At 42.6% G+C, this 19,515-nt stretch overlaps 1 protein-coding gene across 1 annotated transcript in view; it reads left to right on the top strand.

Moving 5' to 3' along the window:
• The window catches only part of LOC112135129 (ribosome biogenesis protein BMS1 homolog), a 46,109-nt gene extending 26,868 nt beyond the window's left edge, over window positions 1-19,241 (top strand). The window contains 10 exon segments of the mRNA XM_054523246.2: window positions 4,567-4,640; window positions 5,284-5,460; window positions 8,057-8,269; window positions 8,329-8,509; window positions 8,755-8,813; window positions 9,904-10,026; window positions 10,945-11,092; window positions 11,437-11,612; window positions 18,108-18,269; window positions 18,713-19,241. Of these exon segments, the coding sequence (XP_054379221.2) occupies window positions 4,567-4,640; window positions 5,284-5,460; window positions 8,057-8,269; window positions 8,329-8,509; window positions 8,755-8,813; window positions 9,904-10,026; window positions 10,945-11,092; window positions 11,437-11,612; window positions 18,108-18,269; window positions 18,713-18,943 (1,544 nt within the window). The 3' untranslated portion in view covers window positions 18,944-19,241.
• Window positions 19,242-19,515: the final 274 nt, after the last annotated feature.

Genomic DNA, 19,515 nt, shown 5'->3' with positions numbered 1-19,515 from the left:
AATGTACTTCATCTTGATAGATTTCTATTGGCTTTAAAAATGTGTGTATTTTGCTGTTGGAGAGTAGGGTGTTATACGGATGTCAGATTTTGCTGGTTGACTGTTTAGATCTTTTGTAAATCCTTGCTCCTTTTCTGCCTAGTTTCACTCTGTCACTTATGCTAGAGTGCGGTGGCACGAAGATGACTCACTGCAGCCTTGACCTCCTAGGCTCAAGCAGTTCTCCTGGCTTAACCTCCTGAGTAGCTGGTACTATAGGTGTGTGCCGCTACACCTGGCTAAATTTAAAATTTTTTGGAGAGACGAAGCCTTGCTATGTTGCCCAGGCTCGAACTCCTGGCCTCAAGCTATCCTTTGTCTTTGTCTCCCAGAGTGCTGGGATTACAGGCATGAGCCACTGTGCCCGGCCTCTGCCTAGTTTTAACAGTTGCTGAGAGGAGGATGTTGAAGTAGATGTCTTCTTGGTGGGTTAATCCTTTTGTCATTAAGCAGTTGTTATGGTCACTTCCTTTTCACCCCATTGGTGAAGGAGGGGTCCCTGCCCTTAAGTGTAGGAGATGGCTGAACACGACACCTGGCGTGGATGGATGAGATTGACAGCAGTGTTTTAGTCACATATACCCACAGCTCAGAGGAGGACACTGCATGCCACGCAGGGTCAGATGGGCACCATACTCTGTAGCGGAGTGAGGGCTGGGGGCTGAGGAAGCAGGCAGGCTTGGTAGTAACAAGAGCGCACAATGACCAATGGTTCCTAAGGGGGAATGCAGTTGGCTTGTTTGAATAAATTCATGGGCTGGCAGACAGGTGAAGTGAAACTTCTTAGGCTGAGCTGCAACTGTTCTGGCTGATAAAAGAACTAGCCAGGTGGGGAGCCTTTCCTGCTGGGTGGCAGGGTAGGGGGTGTCTGGTAGAAACAGGAAAACCCACGGCTAGGCCTTTTGGGCCCTGTGAGGCTCAAAGATGTCAAGGCAGCATAGGAAATTTTAGATCTTAAAATTCAGCGAAGACCCTCTCCAGCTCTGGTAAATTATTTTGCTTGAAGTCTACTTCATGAGATATTAATATATTCACTCCTGCTTCCTTAAAAAATTAATGATTACATAGGATATCTTTCTCCATTCTTTTACTTTCAGCCTACTTAGGTCCTTAAGTGAGTTTGAAGTTTCTCATGAACAGTATTTCGTTGGGCCATGTGTTTATTATAGGCTCTCCATCCATCTGTCTTTTGGTTTATTTAGACCATTTACATTTATTTAAGGTGCTTATTGTTACATAATTGCTTATGTCTGATGTTTTTATTATTTGCTTTTTTGTTTCCTTCTTCTTTCCCTCCATCTTGATCTATTTCTTTATAATGTTGTTGCGTGTATCTGTTTGTATAGTCTTGAAGTGTTTGCCTGGATGTTACAATATGCGTATTGTAATATAGTAGTCTACTGGTGCCAGTATTTACCACTTCAAAGTGTGGAAACCTGCCTTGCATTTATGTCTCTTTACCTTTTCCACTTGTATGAATCACTGGCTTGAGTATTAGGTGGTGGTATGGTTTTTGTTTCAGTCGTCAAATGTGATTTTAAGAACTGCGGATTGTCTCATGTATGTATCCACATTTCTGGTCTTTCCTTTGTCCCTCCTCCTGTAGTCCCATATTCATCCCTTCTGCATAAGAACTTTCTGTAGCCATTTTTTTATTTTGATTTTTTTGTTTTAATTTTTGTATTGTGGAAATGGCAGAACATATTTCTGTAGCCACTTTTTAGCATTTCTAAATTTACCAGAGACAAATTCCTATATTCTCTTCCTCTGATAATGTCTTTATTTCTCTCTTCATTTCTGAAGGGTAGTTTCATGGGATATAGAATTTGCAGCCAACAGTTTTTTTGTTTGTTTGGTTGGTTTTTTTTGTTTGTTTGTTTGGTTGGTTTTTTTTTAAGCACTTGAAAATGTTGTGCCACTTCCTTCTGGCCTCCATGGCATTTGAGTTGGCGTGTCCCTACAGGCATTCTGCCATTTTTGGTCTTTGTTTTTAGTTTTGAAAGTTTAATCAGCGTTGCTTTCTTTTTGTATACTTTGAGGTTTGCTCAGCTTCTTGAATCTGTAAGTTTATATCTTTCACTAAATGTGGGAAGCGTCAGGAATTAGTTACTTGCATGCTTTCGCAGCTCTGGTCTCCTGTGGGTCTCAGATAACATAAATGTCGGGTCTTTTGTTATTGTCCCACAGGTCCGTGCAGCTCTGTTCATTTGTTTTCAGGTTATTTTCTCTCTATTGTTTAGACTGGGTGAATTCTGTTGATCAGGTTTCAGCTTCTCTGATTCTCTCCTCTGTCATCTCTACTTTTACTCAATAGAGCCCATCTAGATAGATTTTTTTTAAATTTCTGTTACTGTATTTTATATTTCTGTAATTTCCATTTGATTCTTCTTCAGTTTCTTTGCTGACATTTTCAGTTCTTCGTTTGTTGCCATAGGATTTGTAGTTGCTTGCTGAAGCATTTTTATACTGACTGTTATAAGTGATGAGTCAGATTGTTCCAACATCTGCCTATGTAATTTTTTTATTTTTGCAGGCAGTCCTCCTAGTTTGTGTTAGTCTGTAGGTCCTGGTCTACTTTGTGGGCTGTGATTCCAATAGCAATTTAATTTCAGAGCCTTCATGGTGTTATTGGTCTGTTTGGCTTATATGTATCACTGGGATTCTCCCACCAGTCCCTGCAGTTGCCCAGCTGAGGAAACAGGGGAGCTGCCCCAGGCTGGGCCACCTGCTGCAGCTAGGTGGGTGGGGAATGGTGGTTGTCTTGGTGTGTGGAGCTGGTTTTCTTGTTGTGGGGAAGATTTCCTTTGATCTGGGGGGACTGAGTTTGCCTGGGTTGCCTTCTATTGCTACGTTGGGAATTGGGAAACTCTGGGCCTGGTCAACTTCCTATTGGATGAGGTCCAGGGAGACACCTGGCCACTATGCATTCCCTAGTCCTAGAGTCCCTCAGCAGCCTTTTTCTTTCCACCTTTCAGAATTCTCCATTGATCACCTCCTGTCTATTATTTCTTAGGAGGGTATAATGTGTTATCTTCTCTAGACCAGAAATCCTTAATGGTGGTTTCGGGTTGTAACTGTGCTAAAGGGAGAATTGGTGTATTTGTGATGTCGAGTCTTTCTTTTCAAATGAGGACATATCATTATTCAGTAGATAATGTTTACAGCACCTACTTCCTTGGGTTGAAGAATGTGGTTAAATCAAGGAAAGTACTTAACGCAGTGCCTGGTGTGGAGAGCACTTGTGAGTGTTGGTGGTGATGCTATTCCTTTTGTCCTTTGGTAGCATATTAAAGCTTTTCTTCTTTTTTAAAAAAATAAAGTTCCGGTGCATTTCTTTTTAGGTTTATTCCTATTTTGTCCTTTTTTGCTTTTATTACAAATGGGAGCTTCCTATCTATTATAACTTCTACTGGTTCTTTGGCCCTTATGTGAAAATGTTTTAATAGCCTTGTAAACGTTGCTCTCCCAAATGAGTTTTAACTTGCCTATTTCTTTTATTTTCCTTTTTTTGAGACAGGGTCTCACTCTGTCACCCAGGCTGCAGTTCATTGACGCAGTTATGGCTCACTGCAACCTCTGCCTCCCGGGCCCCCAAAATGCTGGGTTTACAGGCGTAAGCCATTGCACCCAGCCTTACTTGTCTATTTCTTTTAAGAGTGGGAACTATAATTGAGCCCAGAGCTCCAAAAACAAATGAAGGAATGAATGAGTGAATAAGCTCTTCCCATGGGTTTGGTGGGTTTGGGGCTCTACTCTTAATCTAAATGCTATGTTTTATATAATCTAAAATTTCCCCTAGGTGTGTTACACAATTGTGTTGTGTTGAACTTACATTGAGACTCCTTTTCACATGTGCTGGTATTAGCGTGGGGCTTTTCTATTCATCCTTTGAACTATTCGTTTGGGGGACACACATAGACCTCTGTGTCTTTCATAAAGAGTGTCCATTGGCCAGGTGCGGTGGCTCATGCCTGTAATCCCAGCACTTTGGGAGGCTGAGGAGGGCAGATCACGAGGTCAGGAGTTCGAGACCAGCCTGGCCAACTGGTGAAATCTCATCTTTACTAAAAATACAAAAATTAGCCAGGCTTGGTGGCGGGTGCCTATAATCCCAGCTACTCGGGAGACTGAGGCAGTAGAATTGCTTGAACCCGGGAGGCGGAGGTTGCAGTGAGCTGAGATCGTGCCACTGCACTCCAGCTTGGGTGACAGAGTGAGACTCCATCTCCAAAAAAAAGAACAAAAACAAAAGAGTGTCCATTATGTATACTGGAAAAATTGAGATTGGGATTTTGACATGAAGTGCGGAAATGTGGATTGGGTCCATTTAGTTTACCTAAACAGATGATGAAATATGAACTGTTTTACAAAGCATTCCCTAGTGCAAAGTTTTGCCTGTGTGTGTAGTGACAGGAACAGTGAGAATGAGGCTTGGAACGCGGAGCATACTGTGGGCCTGTGGTGGGTGGGGCCAGCAGCACATGCATGCCTGGCTCACAGAGCAGCCTTTGGGCATTCTTTTCCCAGAGGAGCTCTACGGTGACTTTGAAGACTTGGAAACGGGGGACGTGCACAAGGGAAAATCAGGCCCCAATACTCAGGTATGACTTTGTCGTAGCTGGCTGTTCTTGGTCATTGTGTTCTGAGAGAGGCCTACATTGAGAAATATAAATATTACTTGTGATGTGTGAAGATTGCAGACTGGATGGATAGATTCCTTCCTAAAGGATGGGGATGTGGGGACCAAAGAGAAGCTTTCTTGTTTACTTGTTAAGTTTTGGATGACAATTACTACCGTTTCTTGCCGTAGTCATTTGCCAAGTCCACTGTGATTTTTCACTCACAGAAGTCTTAGCTTCTCGGACTTACATTCAACCATTGCCATCATTCTCCTTTTTTTAAATAAGTGTCATTTAAAAGAATGAAGTCCCTGTTCTCCCTAATATTTCTTTAGAACAGGGTCTGGGAGCATCTGGGTGAGGGACACGTTTGTTATTTTTATTCTAGTTTGTGTTCCCAGCCAGCTTAAGGAATAGCAGCTAATTGTAATGCAGATGTAACCATTTCCTGTAGCAGTACTATGTTATTCAGAGACAAAGGTTGTGTTGTGTTTTGTTTTGTTTTATTGATAATGATAACAGATTTTTGCTAAGATTTTTGTTTAAATAGAACTTTTAAAAATCTAATGTTTAAAGAAAAGACCTTCATAAACATACACAGAATTTTTTCTTCTGGAAATTTAAGAATGAAGATATAGAGAAAGAAGTTAAGGAAGAAATTGACCCCGATGAAGAAGAAAGTGCCAAGAAAAAGCATTTGGATAAGAAGAGAAAATTGAAGGAGATGTTTGATGCAGAATATGATGAAGGAGAAAGCACATATTTTGATGATCTTAAAGGAGAAATGCAGAAACAAGCACAGGTGAGAAACCTCAGTTCCTCTCAGCCCCTTGTCAAGACTATCATATAGCACAGGAATCCCTGACTTTGTTTGGGTCCCTGCTTCCTATCCTGCTTCTGTGCCTTTCATTTGGACTCCTGGGTAGAGATGCATGTGAGTGTGTTTATTCATGCAGTGAGCTCATTGTTTCTGCAGTCAGAAGGTCACCAGAAAAAGATCCATACCTATTTTGTAACAAGAATTAGGAAACAGAAATGACTGAGACATGGTCTCTCCTTTTGAGATGGTCTCTACTTTTACAATGTAGTGATCTGAGACAGTGTGTTCATTTCAGTGCAAGCATTGACGGCCTATTCCGATCGCTGCTCCCTGATTTGAATGGCAGGTGATCAGTGGCCCTTGTGGCTTATGGACACACCAGAGCTCCCAGGGGAAGTGCTCTGAAAACTCATCCTGGTCAGAGTTCAGAAGGACATGTGGAGTATAAGGTCAGATGTGGAAATAAAGGGAGATGGTATGGCCCTCCTGCCTGGGGATGCTGAGCAGGTTGCTGGAGGCGGTGATCTCACTCTGAAGGAGACAGACACAGAAACGTGGGTACAGTTGATGGTGAGCATCTGAGTTGCGTCTTGTTAGTGAAGCCAGGAGTGCCTGTGTAAGCTGGAACAGATTAGGTATATGATTTGTGAAACGGAGTTTCATCCTGGGTCTTCATCTAGTCAGAGGACTATTTCCTGATTAGGCATTAGCTTAGTGGTTGCTAGTCTGTGTTGACCTTTGAAAGGCATGACTAAGCTAACTCTGAAGTTTTTACTTCACACCATTTACAATTTAAAATTACCTAGAGCCTTGTGGGCCATTGGAAAAGACTGAATGTTTCACTCTGAAATGGGAGTCCTTGGAAGGTTTTGAGCAGAGGAGAGACATTCAGGTAATCAGATCACTCTGCCAAGAGATCAGTCGGGTGGCACAAACCAGATGGCTGGCAGTGGAGATGAGACAAAGAGTCAAACCCAGATAGACTTTATTTGGAATCTGGGTCAGTAGGATTTCCTGGTGGACTGAATGTGGGGTGTGTGAGAGGAAATGAGGATGGCGACTGGAAGTTCCTGGAAGGATGGGTTGTTGTAAGTTGGATAGGAAACCCTCTGCAGATGCAGTTTTGGGAAGATGATGTTTGGTTCGGCTGGGTATCATGCAGACAAGCGGAGTGTCAGGTCTGGAGAGAGAGGTCTGGCCAGGGACTTAGATGTACAGCCCTCAGCATGTAGATGCCACTTCACACTGTGAGGTGGCCGGGGATTGAGTGCAGAGTGAGTGGGAGGAGCAAGACTGGCATGGGCAAGATGGGGCGATTGTGGCCGTGAGTCCTGAGCAGTGCCTAGGAGGGAGAAGCAGTGTGAGCATGCAGGCACGCAGGAGGCCAGTTGTACACGGAGGCGAAGCATTGTTCAGATCCCGCTGCCATGTTAACTACGGTGAAGGCAGAGTTGACCACTGGAGGAGTCCTTCAGCGTGGAGGCCTTCAGCGATCTTGGCAAGCACCAATTTTCATGGATGTGGGAGAATGGGAGCAGAGGAACTGGAGGCTGCAACTGCAGAAAACTTTTGTGAGGTTTTGCTGCAGAGAGAAGCAGAGAAATGAAGCAGTTGTTGGTGGAAGAAGTGGAATCAAAAGGTTTTGAGATAAGAGAGAGAACAGAGGGAAGAGCTGTTGGAATAAAGTCCGGGAAGAGCTGTTGGAATAAAGTCCAGGAAGAGTGGATGGTGTCTAGTGAGCAAGTGATGTGTGGCCCTGAGTAGAGGCATGGACAAATCATCTGTGCCTGAGCTGCCCATAGAACTTTCTGTGATCATCGAGATGCACGTCAGTGCTTCCCAATATTGTAACACTGGCTGCAGGTTGATATGAACCACTTCCAGTGTGACTAGTGTGATTGAGGAACTGCATTTTAAATATTATGTAATTGTAATTAGTTACAATTACATAAAAAGTGTGAAAGAATTGTTCGGAAAGGAAGGAAAGAAGGTGTGGACTGGGGACGTTTCCAGTGTTCGGGCACGCAGGGCCCCACAGTTATCTACATTTGCTGTCCCTTGGAGCAGGAGAGAAGAAAACAGTTGGGACATATTCTGAGCAGACTGTAGAGGTAAAATGTGTAGGTTTTTTGTTTTTTGTTTTTTGTTTTTTGAGATGGAATCTCGCTCTATTGCCCAGGCTGGAGTGCAGTGGCACGATCTCGACTCACTGCAACCTCCGTCTCCCGGGTTCATGCTATTCTCTCACCTCTGCCTCCTGAGTAGCTGGGACTACAGGCACGCACCACCATGCCCAGCTGATTTTGGTATTTTTAGTAGAGACGGGGTTTCACCATGTTGGCGAGGCTGGTTTCAAACTCCTGACCTCATGTGATCTGCCCGCCTCGGCCTCCCAAAGTGCTGGGATTACAGGCGTGAGCCACTGTACCCAGCCAAATGTGTAGTATTTTTAATAGGATAAAGCCTACATAATTCTGTCCACAGTTCCTTTACTTAGAAATTGCTTATTTGTTCATGTTAATCTTATGTTTATTACAGATAACAGCATGCAGGGTTTTTTTTTCCCCGTCATGTACAGCTGAATCGCGCAGAATTTGAAGACCAAGATGATGAAGCCAGAGTTCAGTATGAGGGTTTTCGACCTGGGATGTACGTCCGCGTTGAGATTGAAAATGTTCCCTGTGAATTTGTGCAGAACTTTGACCCCCATTACCCCATTATCCTGGGTGGCTTGGGCAACAGTGAGGAAAATGTTGGCTACGTGCAGATGGGTCCCTTTGCTGCATATTTGGTGCCTGAGGCTCTGTGGATTTCCCCTCCATCAATCGTCTTACCCTCTCATCCCCTCAGATGCGTCTGAAGAAACATCGCTGGTATAAGAAAATCCTCAAGTCCCGAGATCCAATCATATTTTCTGTAGGGTGGAGGAGGTTTCAGACCATCCCACTGTATTATATCAAAGACCACAATGGAAGACAAAGGCTTCTAAAGTATACCCCACAGCACATGCATAGCGGAGCAGCCTTTTGGGGTAAAATATGATTACAATAACTTGCCTATTGCCGAGATTAAACCTTACAGGCTGCGTTATTATAGCTTTGTGCTTTTCTTTCATAAAATTCCACTCCTAAGGTTTTTCTCTTTTCTGGGAGCAGGGAGGTGGTTTGGAGTATATATGTAAATCTATATCCAAATCTAAATGTCCATATCCAGTATGTTAAATTAGAATCTAAAATTTGTGGTTTGCTATATTTCTTTTTTTCCTTTTCCTTTAAGGCCTTATCACTCCACAGGGAACTGGTTTCTTGGCAATACAGTCTGTCAGTGGCATAATGGTAACTATCTTGGATGATTTCTTTTACAGATTGGTTTGACAAATATATCCTGAGTGTGGGTTATTATGTACATGAGACTTTAAGTTGAAAATTACTCATTTTTATTAATATAAAGTAAATATCCCTTTGCTTTTAATCTTCCTACATCCTTTTCAGTAGGGTGTGGGATTAGAGGAGGGGAGGTGGAAGAATTATAATGGTACATTTCCTATTTTTGTGCATCTTTCGCATTTATTTATCTAAGCAAGTACTTAAGCAGTACTTACCATGTGCTAAGCACTATATGAGGTTGCGAGGAGCCATCAGAGACTCCCTGCAGCCGTGCTGGGGTAGCAGTCTGTTCACTCCATTTTCATTTGACCAGTCAGACAGGGCAGGGTTTATTGGTCCCATTTAACAGGGAAGAAAGCAGAATAATGAGCAGGTGGAATCTGCCCTGGAGGTCCAAATTTTAATTTCCTAAACATTGCAACTGTATTTTTCTTTTCCATTTCATTGCAAATAAATCATTATAGTGAAATTACGTTCCTCTGAAATCACTCTCAGGAAAGTACTCAAGTCTCCCTTTTTTTTTTTTTTTTTTTTTTTTTTTAATTTTGGAGACAGAGTCTCACTCTGTCATCCAGGCTGGAGTGCAGTGGCACGATCTTGGCTCACTGCAACCTCTGCCTCCTGGGTTTAAGCGGTTCTCCTGCCTCAGCCTCCCGAGTAGCTGGGATTACAGGTGTGCACCATCATGCTGAGCTAATTTTTGTATTTTTAGTAGAGACGGGATTTTGCCATGTTGGTCAGACTGGTCTTGAACTTCTGACCTCACGTGATCCATCTGCCTTGGCCTCCCAAAGTGCTGGGATTACAGGTATGAGCCACTGTGCCCGGCCTCAAGTCACCCTTGTTAGTTTGGCTTACCAACTTTAAAGTTTTGGATTGCTTTTGTCAAACCACTGGGTTGCAAGTTCAGATGGTCTCTCTTGTTTTTCTTAGCTAATTGTAAGTAAAATTGACTTTGGTAATTTATTGTGTCACATAGAATTGAAGTTTTTCTCTTGCTGATATTATTCCTATTTTCAAATTTTGGGGTTCCTGTTAGCCTGATTTTCGGATAGCTGTCACAGGAGTTGTTCTTGATCTGGATAAATCCATAAAAATTGTGAAGAAATTAAAGCTAACTGGTTTTCCATATAAAATGTTCAAGAACACTTCATTTATTAAGGTCTGTATATCTATATATTCTCATATTTATAAATGTCCATATTGTTTGAGAAAAGGAATGAAATACCTTTAAAATATGGGCCTCATATTTTTAGAAAAGTGTTTGAAATCTTTTATAAACTTCATATTTTGTTTGCTCCTTTATATTCTGTGTTACTTAAATATGCTCTAAAAAGCAGTGGTAAAACAGCTATTTAGGAATTGAGGCTGTTACTCATAACTTCCATGTGAGACTGCCACAGAACTCATATTGAAAATATGTCATTTTATCCACTGGGTTTTGTTTCCTACTTTTTTTATTTGTGTTAAGAAAGGGAAAAAAATCACAAGTTTGTCTAACCATTCAGTAGGAAAATCGACAAAGCATTTGCAGACAACTTGGCAAGGGTACAGAGAAACGGATGTACTGTTTTTCAGTATTTGGGGAGGTTGGTTTGAGCAGCATTTATTCAGAATTTCATTAGTGGGGATGTTTCTATTGAAAACACAGAGTTAGAAAGCCATAAAATATTCTTGCAATATAAGGTAATAATACCACCGGCGTTTATCTTACTGTTTTCATGTTCTAAGTGCATGCACCTGAGTAAAAGGATCTGGGCTGCAGTCCAGTCTGAGAGATGCCAGCAAAGACTGCCTAGGCCAGTTCAGTCCAGTAAATCCCTCTTCGAGCTTCTCTTCCACACAGACAGCAGTGATGAGCATGCCCATGAACTGACATGATTATTTTGGGGAAAATGAAAGAGTTGTATTCTTTTTGAGGTAGTAATTCCACTTTCAGGGGCAAATACATTTTGATTATTTTATCACCCTTCAGTGAGTTGTTTTTGTTCTTTAATCAAGGATGTATGTTTGAAGTAAGAAGTAAAGCATAAAGTATATGATTTTGTGTGTGTGTGTTTTTATCTTGCTATACCTGTAGGGAATGTTTAATTCTGCCTTGGAAGTGGCCAAATTTGAAGGTGCTGTGATTCGAACTGTCAGTGGGATAAGGGGGCAGATCAAGAAAGCACTCCGAGCTCCAGAAGGAGCTTTCCGAGCCAGCTTTGAGGATAAGCTGCTGATGAGCGGTGAGTGTCTTGAGTAGTGTTCAGGGCAGGGTGTTACCATTCATGCTTGACTTCTAGCCAGTGTGACGAGAGGCTGGAGTCAGGTCTCTAGAGAGTTGAGCAGCTCCAGCCTTAGATCTCCCGGTCTTATGCGGTGTGCCCATTCGCTTTGTGTCTGCAGTCCCCTGGCCACACCCAGTAACAGTTCTGTGATCTATGAGAATAGTTTCCGTAGCGAGCTTTCCCTTCAGATACTTTGCAGCCAGGTAGAGAAGTTTGGAGTGAAGGTTTTATTCTTTGTTTCTTCACAATATGGATATGAATCTTCTTTTGAAAATGTTAAAGTAAATCACCTCTCTTTTCAGATATTGTCTTCATGCGAACTTGGTATCCTGTTTCCATCCCAGCCTTCTATAACCCAGTAACATCTTTGTTGAAACCAGTGGGTGAGAAAGACACCTGGTCAGGAATGCGGACAATGGGCCAACTCAGGCTCGCCCATGGCGTCAGACTAAAGGCGAACAAGGACTCTCTGTATAAGGTACTGGTCGCGTGTGTGTTAGTGGAGATGAAGCCTGTGCTCTACAGACAGGGAGTCACCCAGACACTTTTCTATAATTTCTTACGTGCTTTGAATATTCAAGTATAACGTCTAATGTTAAATTTGATTGAACAATTGTATATTTGTGGAATATTTTGGAATGGAACACCAAAAAATGGTAATAGTGGTTCTTTCTGGATTGAAGACAAACTTTTCTTTTTTAAAATAAATTTTATTTTATATATTTGAGGTTGACCACATGATCTTAAAGGATACATATAGATAGTAAACTGTTACTATAGTGAAGCAAATTAACATAGCTACCATCTCACATAGTTAGATTTTTTTGTGTGTAACAGGAACAGCTAAAATCTACTTATTTAACAAAAATCCCAAAGACAATACATTTTTATTAACTATAGCCCTCATGATATACACTAGATCTCTAACTTGTTCATCCTACATGTCTGCTGCTTTGTATTATTTTAATATACATCTCCCCATTTCCTATTGGTCATTTCCTATTTGGCCCATTTTTCAACTGGGTTGTTTTTCTGCTATTAAGTTGTAAGAGTTCTTTACTGATTTTTGGATATTAACACTTTATCAGATATGTGGTTTGCAAATATTTCCTCCAGTCTGTAGGTTCCCTTTTCATTTTGTTGGTTGTTCCTTTGCTGTGCAGAAGCTTTTTAGTTTGATGCAGTCCTCCTTGTTTATGTTTACATTTGTAGCCTGGCTTGTGGTGTGATATCCAAAAAATTATTGCTAAGGCCAATGTCAAGAGGCTTTCCCCCTATGTTTTCTTGTAGGAGTTTTATGGTTTCAGGTCTTATTTGGGTCTTGGGTCTTGTATCTCTTTTGAGTTGATTTTTGTGTATGGTGTATGATCAGGGCCCAATTTTATTCTTTTGCATGTGAAAATCCAGTTTTCCCAGCACTATTATTGAAGAGACTGTCTTTTTTACCATTGTGTTGTCTTGTTTGCCCTTGTCAAAAATTAGTTGACAGTATATGTTTGGATTTATTTCAAAGGTCTCAGTTCTATTCCATTGGTCTATTTTTTTGTTTTTATGCCAGCACCATACTGTTTTGATTACTATAGCTTTGTAATATAATTTTAAATCAAGAGGTGTGATGCCTCCAACTTTTTCTTTCACAGTAATCTCTTGGCTGTTTGGGGTTTTTTGTGGTTCCATGTGAGTTTCAGGATTGTTCTTTCTTTTATTTTCTTTTTTTTTGAGGCAAAGTCTCACTCTGTCGCCCAAGCTGGAGTGCAGTGGCATAATCTTGGCTCACTGAAACCTCTGCCTCCTGGATTCAAGCAATTCTTCTGCCTCAGCCTCCCAAGTAGCTGGGACTACAGGCACGTGCCACTACGCCCAGCCAATTTTTGTGGTTTTAGTAGAGACAGGGTTTCACTATGTTTGCCGGGCTGGTCTCCAACTCCTGACCTCATGATCCGCCTGCTGCGGTCTCCCAAAGTGCTGGAATTACAGGTGTGAGCCACTGCGCCTGGCCAGGAATGTTTTATTCTGTTCTGTGAAGAATGCCATCAGAACTTTGATGAGGATTGTGTTAAATCTGTATCTTTGCTTTGGGTAGTGTGAACATTTTAACAATATTAATTCTTCTGATCCATAAACATAGGATGCCTTTCCATTTGTTCATGTCTAAATTTCTTTCATCAATGTTTTATGGTTTTCAAGTGTACACATCTCTCACCTTCTTGGTTAAGTTTATTCCTAAGTTTTTGTTTTTCTTTGATGCTATTGTAAATGAGATTATTTTCTTGATTTCTTTGTCAGCTAGGTTATTTGTATACAGAAATGCAACTGATTTTTATATGTTGAGTTTATACCTTGCAGCTTAACTGAATTGATTTAGTAGTTTTCACACTTTTTTGTGGAATCTTTGGAGTTTTTTACTTAAAGGATCTTGTCATCTGCAAATAGAGATAATTTTACTTCTTTAATTTAGTTGCCGTTTTTTCCTCATCTGATTGCTCTTGCAAGTACTCTATTGAATAAAAGTGATGAGGCTGGCCATCCCTATCTTGTACTCAATCTTAGTGGAAAAGCTTTTAGTTGTTCCCCACTAACTATGATGTAGACTGTGGGTTTTTCATAAATGGTCTTTATTACATTGAGGAACTTTCCTTCTATACATAAACTATTAAGAGGTTTTATCAAGAAAGGTTGCTAAACTTTGTTAAATGCTTTTTCTGCATCAATTGAGGTGACCATGTCGTTTTATCTTTCATTTTGTTAATGTGATATATCACATTGATTGATTTACATATGTTAAACCAGCCTTGCATGCCAGGGATAAATCCCACTTAAACACGATATATGATGTTTTTGATGTATTGTTGAATTCTATTTGCTAAAATTTTTTTAGGATGTTTGCATCAGTGTTTAATTTATTGGAGAAGCTGACCTGTAGTTTTTGTTTGTTTGTTTTGTGTGTGTGTATGTGTATGTGTATGTGTGTGTGTGTGTGTGTGTGTGTGTTTTGGTTTGGCTTAGGTATTAAGGTGATACTGGCCTGGTAAAATGTGTTTGGAATTATTTCCTCTTGCTCTATTTTTGCAAAGAGTTTAAGAAGTAAATTCCCAGAGGATGGGAGTGACTCTGGACATGGGAGTGACATGATAGTGACTCTTGACCCTACAGTGGTGGGACACAGCAGCATCTCAGTCTCTGCGAGGCCAGGTGTAGCATCAACAAGGACCCCAGAATGATGGAGCACTACTGTGGCTTGGGCCCTCGGGGGCAGGGACCAGTGCAGCAACTACTTCTCTCCCTGGGGAGGCAGGTGCCTGGGCAACTCAGATTCTCCAGGGCTAGTCCAGTTCCAAGGAAGCAGGGTTCTACAGTTGTTTGTCCTGAAGGGCAAGGTACCCCAGTTCAACCAATGCCGTTTTCCTGGGATGTGGGGGAGCCATGTTGGCTCATCCCTGGCAGGTGTGGCTGCTCAGCTCAGCCAAGACACTGATTCCCTGTGAAGCAGGACAGTGCTTCAGCTCTCGTGCGGTGGGGGGTGTGACTGCTGAGACTGGCCAAGGCACTGATTCCCTGGAAAGCAGGGCACCAAGTCAGCTCAGGCTCCAAGGGGCAGGGTGCAATGGCAGCTGGGAGGGGAGGGGCACGGCAGCGTGGCCCTGCAGGGTGGGGTGTATGCTGTGATGTGGACATCGTTTGTTCCCACCAGCACTTATGTTGAAATTTGATTCCAAATGTGGTGGTGTGGGAGGTGGGGCCTAGTGGGAGGTATTTGGGTCACAGGGCATCCTTTATGAATAGATTAATGCCTTTTCATAGGACTGGATTAGTTACCAGGAGTGGATTGTTATCAGAGTGAGTTCAGCTTCCTAGACTCTCATGTTTCCTCTCTTGCCATGTGAGCCCCTTGCATACACCTGTTTCCCCTTCCACTTTCCCCATGAGATGAAGCAGCACAAGACCCTCGCCAGATGTGCTGCCCGATCTCAGACTTTTCAGACACAAGCAGGGTGAGCCAAATAAACCTTTTTTATAAAATAAGTTACTGATTCTCAGGTATTCTGTTACAGCCACACGAAATGGCCTAAGACAGTGTAACAGCAGCTCAGGGGTGGTGGGCCACTAGGTGGGGGTGATATAGAGCAGCAAAGCCTGAGGATGGAAGAAGGATGTGGTGGCTGCTCACCCTGGGTGGGACATGCTCCCGAAGTGGTTCCAGGTCCAGGAGGGCACGTTGCCGCAGCAGCTGGTCCATGGGGGTGGGGCACGATGTCAGTTCCTTCTCTGAGGGGAGTGCTGGGGCTGCTGGGCCCCTCTTGCTTCCTTATCCCCGCAGGGAGACATCCCCTCTGCTTCAGGCTGATCCCTCTGGGGGATGGGTGGTGGGGGGCAGATGTTTCCTTCTCTCCTTTATGTGACCATCCTAGTTTTCTGTGCTCTACTGGATTTCTGCTACTCCTTGATGCACTCTGGGGCTCTCCTTTAGTGACTTTCATCAAAATATAGTTGTTGGCTGCTTTGGCTGTCTTTGTCAGGGGATGAGCGCAAGGGGCTATTGATCGGCCCCTTGCTGGCGTCACTCCCTCTTAAACTTTTCACTGGGTACTCTTTTGAACTATTTTTTTCCCCACCATATACATGTATTTTTAAAACATTAATGTGCTAATTTCTATTAAAGCAATGTGGATTTTTCTGAAAGTTTTGATGTTTTAATAAGCTTTTTATTGAAATGTTAATGTACATACGGAAGAGTGCTCAAATCATAAGTGTGCAGCTAGATGAACTGTAGCACACCAGCTGCCACGCCCTGGACCAAGCAGTAGCCTCGCCCTGTGGCCTCTCCCAGGCACTGCCTCCCCAACCCACAAAATAGCTACTTTCCCAGTTCCTGACGTAGATTTGTTCTGCCTGATTTTGACTTTTATAAAATACAGCACATTCTATTTAGCCTGGCTTCTTTGGTTGAGTATTACGGAACACATCCATGTTCTTGTCTATGGCAGACATTGATTTATTGTCATTGTTGAGTTCCATTATATGACTGTGTCACCATTTATCCATTGATGGGTAAAATGATTTCCTATTTTTGGCCGTTATCCCACGGCCCTTAACACTAAGGTCTGGATATGGGACTTGCAGGTATGCAGGGGCACACACACTTCTGCTGGAGGATCCCTAGGTAGGGTGGAGATTCCAGGGCACCTGTGCTCTGCTTCAGTGTGGAGGCTTCTGTGTCGTGTTCTGGGAGCACAGCGGCTTGGCCTCCACCACCAGCAGCAGTTTAAAGAGTTCCTGCTGTTCCACATGCTTGCCGACAATTGGCCTCTTCGGTTTTTGTTTTTTTTCATTTTAGGTTTTCAGTGCCTGCCTGGACTTGTGTTTTCATTTAGATTTTGGTTTCTCAGAACTGTTGTTATTCTCTTCACAGCTTAACAATGCATTTGAAAAGATTTGTTTTCATATGGAGTATTCAGTTTTGTAATAAGAGGGTTGTTCAAGGCATCAGTCTGCCACTCTGCTGGAAACAGAAGTCTCCCAGGCATTTCTTTGTATATAAAGTAGTTAATGAAATTTTGAATCATCTTACATGAATTTTTATTAAAATACACTTCAGGATGTGGTGCCCATTATCCATTCTACTCTTTTGTAACAAGTAGATGTCTCCGAATTCTTGAATTCGAAAACAATCAGGGCTCCTAAACAGAGAATATGGAATATTATTGGGGATGATGTCTTTAATAATACATTTCAAGATAGGAGAAACTTGTTCTATATAGTTGACTTTAATAAAAGCCTAGGGCAAAACTTTCAATTTATTAACAGTATTTATGAGGCGGTTAAGAGTTTGGGTCATCTCCGTCTCCACTAAAAATACAAAAAATTAGCCAGGCATGGTGGCGGGCGCCTGTAGTCCCAGCTACTCGGGAGGCTGAGGCAAGAGAATGGCGTGAACCCAGGGGCAGAAGTTACAGTGAGCCGAGATCGTGCCACTGCACTCTAGCCTGGGCGACAGAGCGAGACTCCGTCTCAATAAAAAAAAAAAAAAAAAAAAAAAAGGATTTGGGTCATCTCAATTAAACATAGAATTTAAGATTACCTTGAAAATTCAGTGCATAGTATTTTGCCTTCATCTGTTGTTTGAGTCTCCCTTCTTTTAGCCATCCTTCCATCAGAAATAGAATACCAAGTTAAACTTCTTAATTAGAATCAGGAATCAGGACTCTTTGGCTGCTGATTGAAGGAAGAACTGTCCTTAAATCCAGAGTGGGCCAGTTGTGGTGGCTCATGCCTGTAATCCTAGCACTTTGGGAGGCGAAGGCAGGTGGATCACCTGAGGTCAGGAGTTCAAGAGTTCAAGACCAGCATGACCAACATGGTGAAACCCCATCTCTATTGAAAATACAAAAATTAGCTGGGCGTGGTGGTGTGCGCCTGTAGTCCCAGATACTTGGGAGGCTGAGACAGGAGAATTGCTTGAACCCAGGAGGTGGAGGTTGCGTGAGCCAAGATCGCGCCACTGCTCTCTAGCCTGGGCGACAAGGCAAGACTCCATCTCAAAACAAACAAACAAAAAAAACATCCAGAGTGGTTGATAGTCAAGATAAAAAGCTAGATTATTTTTGTTAGTCTGGGAAATAAGCACCTCAGTGGCCCAAAGACAAGGCCTGAAATTTCCATGAAAAGAAACTGGGATCTATTCATCTGTTCTGTTGAGACCCCATAGTTCCATACCATAGAAATGGGCACAGTGGGTTTTGGGGGGAGAGTTGTAAGTATAAGCTCTCTGTTCCTCTGTTTACTGAGAATTGTGGGTGTCCACTGAGGCAGTTCATATTTGGCAGATGATTGAGTCCTGATTTCTCGGGGCCAGCAGACTCTGGTGTTACTGATCTTGTGGAAAAGTCAACCCAATGAGAAGATTTTATGCAGAAGTTTTAAATGCACATTGATCATAATTTGAATATGTCACAGTCTTTATTTTTCTTTTCAGCCAATCCTGAGGCAAAAGAAACATTTTAATTCACTGCACATTCCAAAAGCCTTGCAGAAGGCCCTGCCATTTAAGAACAAGCCCAAGACCCAAGCAAAGGCAGGCAAGGTGCCAAAGGACAGGCGGAGACCGGCCGTCATACGCGAGCCTCATGAAAGAAAGGTACTGTCGCCCATGCCATACTGCACGCTGCATTTAGATAGGAAAAGAACACTCTCAGTAGCACACTTCCTGTTTCTACTGTAGTCTCAGTTATTCAGGGCACTGGAACTAAAGTCAGAGGAAGAGCCAGAGTCCATTTCCCTTCCTTTGCCTGGTCCTGCTCTGCCCTGTGCTTTTCATGGGGGATAACAGGCGCATGGCTGGGGAACCCTTCTGTCTTGGTTAGCTGCACACAGTGTCCACAGAATGATGAACAGAGGTGGTAAAGGTAAAATGCGATCACACCTGTGTCTCCATGCCAACAATGACTTCCTAGCACAGGAAGCATTTTCACGCAGTTAATATTCATTTGGATCGTGGGTTGCCTCTAGTCTTAGTGCTTAGGATGCGAGTGTGTGGTGGCTGACAGCATTCTGATACTCACCGGCTTTTGTCCTTGTCAGATCCTTGCACTGCTGGATGCTCTGAGTACGGTGCACAGTCAGAAGATGAAGAAGGCCAAGGAGCAGCGGCACCTGCACAATAAAGAGCACTTCAGAGCCAAGCAGAAGGAGGAGGAGGAGAAGCTGAAGCAGCAGAAGGACCTCAGGAAGAAGCTCTTCCAAATTCAGGGGCAGAAGGAAAGAAGAAACCAGAAGTCCAGTTTGAAGGGGGCTGAGGGCCAGTTGCAGTGAGCCTTTGGACTGGAGGCACTGTCCCTGGATCTGCGGAGGTGGACAGTTTCAAACATCACAGTTTGAATGCCTGTGAATGACAAGTCAGTGGGAAAGAGCTCAAGAGATGTCTCTACCCAAACTGTGCCTGCAAGAGGAGGAACAGAGAAGCCTGGGCTGCTGGGACTGGGTTCATTCTCATCACTTGGGGCTGTCGAGATTTAAAGTGATGTAAGCTGTGGTTATGTGGATTCTCTTACTTTCCTCTGCCTGCCTCAGTTTAATTATTTTGTCCTACAGAAATATCATTAAAATATTTTTTGTTACTTTTGGCTTAGTAGTTTTCATTAGGGATGAATGCCTGACAGTTCTTTGTGGATAATTATTTATGCTACCACCTTCATGAGGAGTCTTCCAGAAGAGAAAGAAATATTCACTTGAACCCTCAGCTCTCATGGAAGATTTTAGAGAAGAGTGTGTAGTGTTTTTGTTGTGTTTTTTGTTTGAGTGACACGCAAACCTAGATGGTACAGCCTACTGTGCACCTGGGATCTATGGGCTCCTTTGATCCCTGGCCCTCGTGGACATTTTCT

This window comes from Pongo abelii, chromosome 8 (genome assembly GCF_028885655.2).
Source record: "Pongo abelii isolate AG06213 chromosome 8, NHGRI_mPonAbe1-v2.0_pri, whole genome shotgun sequence".
Classification (NCBI taxonomy): Eukaryota; Metazoa; Chordata; class Mammalia; order Primates; family Hominidae; genus Pongo; species Pongo abelii.
This window is presented reverse-complemented; position numbering and strand designations above follow the sequence as displayed.